General features: G+C 44.7%; 1 protein-coding gene across 7 annotated transcripts in view; it reads left to right on the top strand.

Annotated features, from left to right (window-relative positions):
* Positions 1–4284: 4284 nt before the first annotated feature.
* Positions 4285–12048, top strand: part of LOC147897124 (protein MICRORCHIDIA 6-like) — an 84595-nt gene continuing 76831 nt past the window's right edge. For 6 of the 7 annotated variants that reach the window (XM_087381069.1, XM_087381065.1, XM_087381066.1 and 3 more), the window contains exons 1-2: positions 4285–4702; positions 4823–5225. In XM_087381069.1, coding sequence (XP_087237195.1) covers positions 4628–4702; positions 4823–5225 — 478 coding nt within the window. In that variant the 5' untranslated portion in view covers positions 4285–4627. The remainder of the gene's footprint in view (positions 4703–4822; positions 5226–12048) is intronic. The other variant, XM_087381071.1, reaches the window with a different exon arrangement.

Genomic DNA, 12048 nt, shown 5'->3' with positions numbered 1-12048 from the left:
CAAGCGCTATTTGGGAACCGGTTAGGACCACCTCCTAATACCAAGTTTGTCCCAAGCGCTTTAATATGGTTAACACAAGCACTATTTCCGCTAGTAGGAAGAGTTGGTAAGAATAGCAATATGCCTTGGTGCCCAGGAGCCCATGGTTGTAAAGTGAGGGAGAGTGCTAATAAGGAAAAGGGTTGGCCCTCCCTTCAAAAGGTGACTTGTATAAAAGGCCAAATGGTTGACTTTGGTCTTCATTGTTGTTTGCACAAGTTTGAATACAAGCTCCCTCTTCTCTTTTAAGAGAGTGTTTTGGGTGCTCTCTTGTTTCCATTGTAGTGCCTTTGTGGTTGTCACTCTACCCCCCTTCACTCCCTTCCTCCTCCTCCATTCTCCCTCCTTCTCCCTCTCCCCTCCCCTCTTTCCCTTCCCTCTTTCTCGCATGAAACCACATTGCAACAATCCGGAGGCTGCTTGAGTGACACTTGCAGACGGCTCGTGCTATACATTGCTCCCACAAGGAGTATTCGAGAGTGGAGACTCCATCGGCATATCTTCAACTACCCCATGACACGTGAGTCACCGGTGAGACCCACTACACAAGGACATAGGCAAGGGTGAGGGAGGAGACGAGACTGGAGGTGAGACGGAGGAAGATGAGAAGGATAAGTAGATTTAGCTTAGATTTAGTGACCTTTTGGCCATTTTGCCATTTTACAGCTCTCTTGGCATGTATGCATTTTTGTACTACTCTCTTTTGAAGGGGACTTTTGTAATACATAACGTGAGAGTTTCAGCCATTTTGCAATTCGGTAGCCTAGCCCTCTTCCCTTTCCCTCTTTCCCTTTTCCCTCTCCCTCTTTTCCTCTTTTCCTCTTTCCTTTTTTCCCTCTTTCCTTTTCTTTGTAGCCCAAGCCTCTTCCCTTTCCCTCTTTCCCTCTACCTCTATTTCTCTTTTCTTTTTTCGCTCTTTCCCTTTTTCTTCTTTTCCCCTCTTTCCCTCTTTCCCTCTTTCCCTCTTTTCCCCTTTCCTTTTTTTCCCTCTTTCCTCTTTTCCCCCTTTTTTCTCTTTTCCTCTTTCCCTCCCTCCCCCTTCTTGAATTCTCTAAATGAAGTTTAAACAGAATGAAGTGTTTAAATCAACTGAAGTTTTTCATAAGTGTTTAAATAGAATGGAGTATTTAGCATGTTTTAATCTTGAATGAAACTTTGGATCTAGCTCTGAAGCCACTACCCTCTTTTAGAATGTTTCATGGGAGGTATTAAAGGATCTCTTTTTTTGGTCCTATTGATTCAGAATGTCTCTTAATATACGCCCCTATATTCCTTGTTTTTGTGCTTCAAATTGATGGAATGTACAAAACCTCATTGCCAATCCTCCTAGAATTTGGCCCTTGTTTCCTCCTTGAATCCTTGAATCCTATCAATACAGAACGTGGATTCCCTACTATTTCATGTTCAAGAGAAACTATAACAAGATAAAAGTGGATAGATTTCAATACGATTGTCATGGTTGTGCATAGTTGGACCCCACATTGAATAGGCTTTGGGAGGTTTACTGCCGACAAGGAATAACTTAAAAGATTGCAAGAACCTATGGAGAGATCGAGACACACGATATGGACAAATCAACTCTCGTTAACGCTATCAAGAACAATGTTGATGACTTCATGGATCGAGGATACATTATTAGTGAATAGTAGAGCTAGAGCCATGAGGACATAGAAGGTGTCAAGAGTGACCCCTCTCAATGATGAGGATGAGAGCTGTAGTGATAGTGATAGCAATGCCAGTCAACATTGTGATGGGAGATTTAGCTACCTTCACCTATGATCTTGTACATAGCCACCTTTCAACCATTCTGTCTTTTTGTAGCTCTATTGGCATGTATTCACTTTTGTACTACCCTCTTTTGAAAGGAACTTTTGTATGCATAATGTGAGAGTTTCGGCCATTTTGTAGCTCTGTTGCCATATACTACAACCCAATTAATTAGTTTTCCCTCCCATCTTGATTAACCTCTCCCCCTCCCCATCTCACTCAACCCACCCCTTCTCTCACTTAGCCCGTCTGTGCTCCCTCCCTCTCTCCATTGCCCTCAGCATGGCTCAACAACCCCCTCCTCTCCCCATCTTCCCTCTACATAGCCCTCCCCTCTCGCTCCCCCTTTCTCCCTTTGCTTAGGCCCCACCTCTCTCACTGCATTCAACTCTCCCTCCCTCCCGCGCTTAGCTCCTCCTCCTTTCTCTCTTTGGTTAGAGTCTCTCTCCCTCCCTATCCTCACTACCTCCCTCAACCTGAGTTTGCCTCCATCTCTCCAACCCCTAACTATCTCTCCCATTCTACCATTTTTGATACTCGGTGCATAAGAGAAGTCCAGATAGTTGGTGGGCAAGCTACTTCTCAAGGCCAAGGCCTAGCTCTTCAACTTTGACGAGTAAGAGGGGCTCAAAGAGGGAGGGAGGGAGAGGCACGTAGAGGGAGGGGGGCTAGGCAACTCAGAGGGGGAGGGGGAGAGAGGAATGTAGATATGAATGTAGTGGAGAGAGAGGAATGTGAATGAGAGGGAGGGTGACTGAGAGGGAAGACGCTGAAGAAGAGGAAAGAGGAGGGAGAGGTCGTGATGAGGAGACAAATATAGGAGCAAGGAAGAAGAGGGAGAGGTCGAGGGCCGAAGTAGATTTTTTAAGGGTAGGCATGGGCGCACAATTTTTTTTTGAGAATGTACTAGCTCTTGGCTTTAATCATAAAATTGGGGGCTTATGTTAATCGACAAACGCCATTTAAGCTTATGTTAATCACACTCGTCTTCGAAGGGATAGGAATTGATTAATTTGAATTTTGATTTTTTATTCATTGGGGGGACATACAGAGTATTCATTTTTGTATTACCCTCATTTGAAGGGAAATTTTGTAATTTATGATAGATAGCGGAATAGAATGGAGCCGAAACAAGCCCCATTCTACTCCATAATAGTTGGGGAAAAAAAACACAACATCGAGGCCTGATGCCCATATCGATGTTGTAACTATAGTTGGAACTCGACGCTTATACCAACGGGGCTTTTTCTATGGACATACTGGCATTTCCCCATGCAACAAGGGTTTGTCTACTCTAGTAGTTAGTGTTACATGCCAAAAAACATATCCCAATTAGAATGCTCCTTTGCTCGCAGAGATAGCTCCAACACATACTAAAAATATACAAATGAATATGTGGGGGTTTTCTTTTTTTTATAAATACAGAGGGTGATGCCTTGCTCTTTAAGCAAAAACTCATCCAGTAAGCCTTAATTTCTCTAGTTGGAACCCTAAAAAAGGGAATATGCACTAAAAGGAGGTGGGAGGATGTGCGGGTTGCCTTTTGCATCAATAAACTTTACTTCCTACAATAAAGAGTGCGCTCATATGCCAATCGCCTATAAAAAATGCTTAATTGCGTGCATCAAATAAAGAAGCTTTTCATTCATCGGCAAATATGAAAGCAAGGATAGGGTGAGGATTCTGTAAATGTATGAGATTTTTTGCCCTACTTAGAATGCAAAGACATATGCATGCCTTTGCCTAAGTCATGTCACATAGCAAAAAAGGTAACAATCTCTAACACACCATTGGGGTTGGGCTTGCGGATGAAAGCAAGATGGGGACACTGAGGTTTGCTTCTTGAGGCTGATGGTGGCAAGGTACAGATGACGGGGTTGCCTTGTGAGGATGCAAACCATGGAGGTTGATCAATGCGACGATATGTTTGTGGAATTGACATGGAAAACCAGGTTAAGGGTGGCTAGGGACGGGAAGTAACCAAGGATTAATTGAGTGCATCAAATAAAGACAACAATCTTCGAGACACGATTTGGGATGCGGGGGGGCAAGTATCGGTCGTCGTGTGGACAGAAGCAAGACGGGGACAAGACGTTTGCGTGGGGAGGTGATGGTGGCAAGGTGGGGATGATGGGGGTTGCGATGCTAGGATGCAAAAAGGAGGGGGTGGAGGTTGGGATGGGAAGGGTAATGAAGGATATACTAAAGTAGAGAGCAAATGGGCATTGAGAAGAGGGTTAAGGGCTTAGGGTGGCATTAACCGAGGATTAATTTGTGCCGTTGGAGCCCCAAAATTCGAAAGGTTAAAAGGGTCAGAGGGGGGGGGGGGTCACATGGGGTCTAGTAAAAGGGGCGGAGGGGGACCGGCAATCTGCACAGAGCAAAGAGATGGAGCCCCCAGAAAGGCACAGTTTCCCTCCTTAAAATATAACTAATAAAATCGCCATCTTCACGTCTTCCTCTGCAGCTATACAATTATACAATTTGTTAAGTGCCGTTTGTCCTCTTTCTTCTGCTCGTCTCCCCCCCCAATGCCACTCCCCCCTCCTTCATCTTCTCCAGGGTTTTATCCCTCGCCATTTTCACCTCTCCCACTCGCCTTTCTCACTCCCCCTCTCCATTATCCTCCTTTCTCCGTTCCTCTTCTCGCTCCTTCTCCATCGAACTTTCTTCATCCATCCCTTTCCCATATCCCACGTACAGTCTTTCCTCATCGCTTGTACATGGTTTCCCTTCACTTGCCTCTCCTTATCCCTCGATAGAGGAAACCCCACTTGAGGTCTTGGCAAATTCACCGCAGCTCGTGAAGCCCTTCTATCGAATGCTAGCGTTTCCACCTGCGACTCTAAACTGCTGCTTCCTTCTTCTTGATCTTGGGGTGGCTTGCCATTGCAACGTAACTATCGATCATCGTTATTAATAGATAGTTTTGGCAAGAATTTCCATTCCGTTTAGTAACTTTAAATTTCGTTTGCTTAGATCAGACACACAGTGTTGTTACTTAACATATGTAAAGCTGTCGTGCAGAGCCAAAATGAAGGAAGAGGTGATAGACTTGAGCAGTGATGGTGAGGAATGCTGTGAAGGCTCCCTTAAAAACGGATCGTTCAAGAAGCAGTTTTGCCCTGACGCTGTAAGTATCACCAATAACCAGTCTCCTTCAGCTAGAGCCAAGGTGGAAAACGGCTTGGCAAGGAAAGACTCTCGAAAATTTGATCTTGGAACTAGGCAAATCCAAGCCATTGGAAACCACAGGGAAGGAACGAAAGGGGATAGGATGGCAACAGATCAATCTCAGACCAGTGCAAGTCCTCTGCCACCAAGCCCTGCAGCCATCATGCAAGGGAAACAGATATCTCGCAGATTTTGGAAGGCCGGGGATTATGAAATACATGCCGCTCCAGCCAAATCGCTTCCAAGTACCTTCCTCTGCTTTCTTCTGTTAAATTCTTTTATTCTTCTTCAGCACGTATTTACTTAAATAATGTGTCATATGTTGACTGAAGGAATTTGAGATGGGTTCCACCGTGTTAAGAAGGTTTTTATTGTGGCTGTATTACTTTGGTAGACGGTGATGTTTGTTTTTTTGTCTAACATGCATAAGGACTACCATTGCAAGACTTACAATGCATGAAAAAGAAAGCATCAAACAACGCCAGAAATGGCACATAATGGTTTGCAATATCATGGGATATGACAGCGCTCCCCCCCTCCACCCCTCCCCCCGCCTTACCTGCCGCCTCTCTCGCCTTTCTTTTTTGCCCGTCTCCCCCCTCCACCGAAGTCAAATCTTTTTGTCATTGCTCAGGTATGACCGAAGTAGTCCCGACTCCCATTGCAACCTGATCTGCTGGTCCCATTGCAAGCTAATCTTATGGGCTTGCTATGGCCCGCTGCTGGAGGTCCTCAATGAGGGTGTATCTCTTGAAGCCACACCTGCTGCTTCTGGTTGCAAACTTGCTGCTGCTCCCATGAAGGCTGTGCTGAAGCTTGTGTGGCTACTGCTGACGGCTGGCTGCTGCTGTGTGGAGGCTTGCTGTTGCTTGGCTTATGCTTTCGGAGGGGCTGCAAGGTCCTCTTTACAGGCTCTTCATCCACCCTCTGTCCCTCATTAGCCAGTTGAATGTGGAAGTTGGGTGGGCCTGCCGGACTAACAGCTTGTCTGTGGCTGTTGGCTGCACTTGGGACTTTGGTGCCTGATTGCACCCCATTGCTGCCCAGATGTTGGCTTTTTATTGGCCTCAAAACCCTGCTTTTCCTGTCCAGCAGGTACCCTGCTTATGGATCCGTAGGCTATCTTGGCGATAAAATCCTATGTACATTGAGCATTTCAATGTCTCACGATTCTAGGCTCACAACCATTGGGAGGTTATAGTTTTTGAATTCTGCTGGTTTTTTTGACCATCTACCAATTCCATGCTGACAACTTAGGACAATTCTATCGTGTTAGCCATTACAAATGCCATGCTGAAAACTCAGGATAAATGTTATTATGTTAGTTAGTGCGATCTTGCTTGTTTCACCACAAATTGGCGTTTTTACAGATTATTGCTGTTCTATCTTGCCATTCTTCATGGGTCCTTCATTCACATGGTGAATTGTTGTTTTTGGTGCGATAGTGGTATCACCAAATTATTCGTCTCATATACTTCCTTCAGATAATCCATGCTTCCAATGCTGTAGCTGCCAACTGAATGTGGGCGATCATTGCCGTCCTGATTATAATTGGCAACGCCTTTGAATCCCGGTATTCTGCCTTTTCACCTGTGGCTCCTGATCTCCACCTTCCACAATGGGTAATGGCTGCCTCCTCCCTGAAATTGGGTATTTGGCAAAGCTTGAAGCTATCAGGTCCGAAGAAACTGAAAGGATACAATCAATATAAAACACCCTGCAAACTTGGATCCTTTGGCCGTATTGAAGTCGGCTTCCTCTCCAGCAACTGTCTGAACTCACGCAAAGATTACCGGTGTCGATCTCTTGGGTTTTTATTTCTAGACATGAGCAAACCCAGTCTAGACATGTACAAAACACAGCTCTGTTACCATGTTAGATAAATGAAAGGGACTTGCTTTTTAGCCCAGCCCTAACTGCAGCGGAAGATTATGGTTGCCCATGGATCACACCAAACTTAGATCCTACTCACCATGCACACAAGTAAACTGAACACTACCACTTACAGATCTGTTGGCATAGCCAAAGCGTATGACTAACCAGGTCCAAAATAGACAAGCCACTGACGTCAAGGCTGAGGCCAAAAGTTGATTGCATTACTGCATCCCCGTCCTCCTGCTGCATACCTTGTTTTAATTCTGTGGCTTTGGGAGGGAGCTCTAGGATTGCCTCAAATGAGGCCTGGGGTCCCCTTTTATAGAGAAGAACCCCCTTATTTACTGGATGACTGGAGCTTGATGGGGCCTATCAGGTCCTGTTCTCACCGACATGAACCAGGTCGACCAGCCTGGTTGCTGCACATACTCCAGCCCCATGTGCCACATTGGCTAATATTGCCAGCCCACCTGCCCCCTGCCCTGCTACATGGCCCATGTGCAGCCCCATATGTGGGCAGCACCATGTCAGTCCCATGTGAACTGATCTGCCTTGTAGGGTGGTTAACCCTAAGAAGGATGAGCCTCTGCTGCCCACTTGGCAGCCAATGTGCTGCCCACGTGGCAGCCTTTTCATATATCTCTCTACTGCCCATGTGATGGTAATTTCTCTTCCTCCAAGTGGGGAGTTGACCCATTCTATCCAACATGTCTATTTAGTAGTGCATTAGTAGTGCATATGGTCTCATAGTTTTGTTTTTTGGAGTTTTTCTGTGTTCACATGTGATAATACAATATGATGGGATATCTCAAGGTGTATGCCCCAGGCACACCTTGGTTTCTATGTGTGTGTGCTAGAGGCACAGTTAGGTGCCCATAAGCACTGTTAGGTGGTGGTAGAAGCCACATAGGATGATTGAGAGAATCTAGGAGCAGATTGAGGAGATGATTGTGGAGCTCAGAGGTCATCAGTGATGTCAGTGATCATGTAAGAGGTGCCTACTTAAGGACCTCACCTTTCTTCATTCCATAAGCAAGAATTCTCAGTTTGTGTTTACTCCATGCTTTCCTTTCAGTTTTCCAACATGGTATCAGAGCCCTTTGATCCTCCTTGAGCCCATTTGTGCCACATCATCTTCTTCTTCTCCTTCTTCTTCTTCTTCTTCTTCTTCATCTTCACCATTTCTTCCCTTTCTTCCCAAATCTTGCTAAAGCTTGTTCTCCCTCAGTTCTCCGCCATTCTCCGAGCCCTTCCTGCTGGAGATACCCCTCGAATGGGCGAACCTTCACCTGCAAGGAATTGAAGAATCAACGTCGCTGCTGGTCGCCATTCCACGAAAATCGTCGAATCTCTGTTCTGCGTTTTCTTTGTGTCTGCTCCACCCTTCTCTAATTCCTTTCAGGGGAAGCTTCTCCATACCTTGGGCTATCTTGTGTTGAAATCTGAGCAGCAATGGCTGCATATTCAAGGAGAAAACAAGCAAAAACCAGTCGATTTTGACGACGCTCCAGCCAGCAACATAGCGCGAAATTCTGTCTAACCTCTGCACCAGAAATTCGCCTATATATGAGCTTTCTTTTGCTTCAGAAAGCCCCTTTTTCTTTGCTTTGGAGAGTGAGATACAAGCCTTCCAAGTTCAGGCCTCTGTTTTGGACAGTTTTGACAAGGTTGTGAGTGTGATGCTACATTAGATGCTACTTTAGCATTTCTAATGTTTTAAAGTGTTAAATAGCATCAGTACAATTGTGGCTACAGCTTTGCTTTAAGTTGCTACACCTGGATTTGCTTGGAAAGCTTTCATTTAGCCACCTCTGTGAAGCATGCAAGTGAAAGCATCATTGATTTGTAGTATGAAATTTGGTCACAAGTCTTTGCTACATTAAATGCTTATACCTTGAAGCTTTTCAGTTGTTTTTCTAGCCTTGTAAGAGAGAAGACACTGCCCTATTCTTGTGTTAGACCCTCTCCGCCATTCTCCGAGCCCTTCCTACTGGAGATACCTCTCGAATGGGCGAACCTTCACCTGCAAGGAATTGAAGAATCAATGTCACTGCTGGTCGCCATTCCACGAAAATCGTCGAATCTCTGTTCTGCGTTTTCTTTGTGTCTGCTCCACCCTTTTCTAATTTTTTTCAGGGGAAGCTTCTCCATACCTTGGGCTATCTTGTGTTGAAATCTGAGCAGCAATGGCTGCATATTCAAGGAGAAAACAAGCAAAAACTAGTCGATTTTGACGACGCTCCAGCCAGCAACATAGCGCGAAATTCTGTCTAACCTCTGCACCAGAAATTCGCCTATATATGAGCTTTCCTTTGCTTCAGAAAGCCCCTTTTTCTTTGCTTTGGAGAGTGAGATACAAGCCTTCCAAGGTCAGGCCTCTGTTTTGGACAGTTTTGACAAGGTTGTGAGTGTGATGCTACATTAGATGCTACTTTAGCATTTCTAATGTTTTAAAGTGTTAAATAGCATCAGTACAATTGTGGCTACAGCTTTGCTTTAAGTTGCTACACCTGGATTTGCTTGGAAAGCTTTCATTTAGCCACCTCTGTGAAGCATGCAAGTGAAAGCATCATTGATTTGTAGTATGAAATTTGGTCACAAGTCTTTGCTACATTAAATGCTTATACTTTGAAGCTTTTCAGTTGTTTTTCTAGCCTTGTAAGAGAGAAGACACTGCCCTATTCTTGTGTTAGACCCTCTCATGGCTACCATCTTGAATATGGATGAGTTCAATGGTAAGGGCTTTCACACATGGCAGAAGGTTAAGTTTACATTGATGAGGGAAAACCTCTGGGGGCTTGTTAAATCGGCTTCAACTTCTTCTTCAACAGCCTCCAATGGTGGAGAATCCTCAGCTCCGACACGCCCGGCAAGAGATCCTGCTAGAGAGGAGAAAGCCCATGGCATCATTGCTCTTGCCTTAGGAGATGACTATATTCATCATATCTCTGATTTGGAGTCTCCTTCAGAAGCTTGGCAGAAGCTTGACATTATTTTTGGTGCTAGCTCTCACATCTCAAAATTGTTACTTAAGATTGCTTTCTTTGAATTGAAGATGGTTAGTGAGACTCCTTTGGCTACCCATGTCAATTACATGCGGAGTCTCATGACTCAACTTGCTTCTATCAGCTCTCCTATCACTACATATGATGCAATGGCAGTGTTGCTCAAAAGTATGCATGAAGATTATGATCATGTTGTTACCACTTTGAAAAATCTTCCTAATCCTTATCTTGAAGGTCTTATCTCTGCTCTTCAAGAAGAAGAAAGGCACATGGAACTTCGGAAAGGGAATGACACAGCCTATGTCATAAAAATCCAGAAGGGCAAGTTTTCACCTTGCAATCATTGTGGGAAGACTAATCACCTCTCAAGAGACTGCTTCAAGATCAATCCATGCAAACACTGTGGCAAAAATAATCATCATGAAAAGTTTTGTAGAGCAAAAAAGGAAGCAACTTCAAAGTCAGAAACTGCCAATCTACTTTCAGTTGATGTGCCTCCACAAGATGAGGCATCCTATGAAGATTATGCTTTTTGAATCATCTCCATGTATGCTCCAGATCTCTCTTTTTGTTGAGTCAAGGTACTTAGCTTGGATAGTCCTTCAAAATGAATGAAATAAACTATTGTGTGTTTTGTAAACACCTCTGGTCACCATATGATGTAGGCCATGTGCATGTGTTTTTGCTCCATGGTACCTCATGCAGACATTGTGTGCATGTACATGCAGGGGAGATAACCATTGGAAGGTCTTTTGTATCCCTTTTATTTACTTCACTCCCTTCTCCACAAGATGAGGCATCCTATGAAGATTATGCTTTTTGAATCATCTCCATGTATGCTCCAGATCTCTCTTTTTGTTGAGTCAAGGTACTCAGCCTGGATAGTCCTCCAAAATGAATGAAATAAACTATAGTGTGTTTTGTAAACCCCTCTGGTCACCATATGATGTAGGCCATGTGTATGTGTTTTTGCTCCATGGTACCTCATGCAGACATTGTGTGCATGTACATGCAGGGGAGATAACCATTGGAAGGTCTTTTGTATCCCTTTTGTTTACTTCACTCCCTTGGGAACCCCTTGCTAGCATGAGAACCTAGCCATAGATTTATCCTTGACCACCATGAGATGGCATGAGAAACTATGAGACTAGATGTATCCTTGACATAGCTTGAGGCATTCCCTTGAGGGGGGGTATGATGGGATATCTCAAGGTGTATGCCCCAGGCACACCTTGGTTTCTATGTGTGTGTGCTAGAGGCACAGTTAGGTGCCCATAAGCACTGTTAGGTGGTGGTAGAAGCCACATAGGATGATTGAGAGAATCTAGGAGCAGATTGAGGAGATGATTGTGGAGCTCAGAGGTCATCAGTGATGTCAATGATCATGTAAGAGGTGCCTACTTAAGGACCTCACCTTTCTTCATTCCATAAGCAAGAATTCTCAGTTTGTGTTCACTCCATGCTTTCCTTTCAGTTTTCCAACACAAAAAACATTGACTGAAGTCGATTGCAACTCCTATGAAGATAATACAGACTAATTATTGTGTTACTCTCAATCGTTTATTAAGGAAAAACCACAGGCATTTATGGCCTCATGGTCCCCTTTATAGGAAGGAACCCCCTTTATTCAGTGGATGACTGGAGCTTGGTGGGACCTACCAGATCTGATTGACCCATCTGTATATAACTGCCTCGACAGGGTCTTGTTCTAACCGACATGAGCCAGGCTGACCCTATAAAACGTCCCAACATTGGAGCCAACTGCTGCACATACTCCAGCCCTGTGTGCTTTGCCTGCTACATATTGCCAGCCCTCCTGCCCTGCTACATGGCCTATGTGCAGCCCCATATATGGGCAGCACCATATCAGTCCCATGTGGACCCTATAGGATGGCTTGACCCTAAGAAGGGTAAGCCTCTACTGCCCACTCGTGGGCATCCAGTGTGCTGCCCACATGGCAGCCTCTTCATATATCTCTCTCTCTGGCATGTGGTGCTCGTGTCTCTTCCTTGCCCTATGTAGATGTCACTCCCCATGGGGCTGTCATAAATGGGGAGTTGACCCATTCTATCCAACATGTCTAAGGTGCATATAATTGATATTTTGAAAGTGCTTCTTCTTCAGTAGTGCTAATGGTCTCATAATTTTGATTTTGATTTTTTTTTTGGGGGTTGTGTGTGTTCTCAT

The sequence above is a fragment of the Dipteris shenzhenensis genome, chromosome 11 (assembly GCF_047967505.1).
Source record: "Dipteris shenzhenensis isolate YYH24624 ecotype China chromosome 11, Dip_SZ_1.0, whole genome shotgun sequence".
Classification (NCBI taxonomy): Eukaryota; Viridiplantae; Streptophyta; class Polypodiopsida; order Gleicheniales; family Dipteridaceae; genus Dipteris; species Dipteris shenzhenensis.
This window is presented reverse-complemented; position numbering and strand designations above follow the sequence as displayed.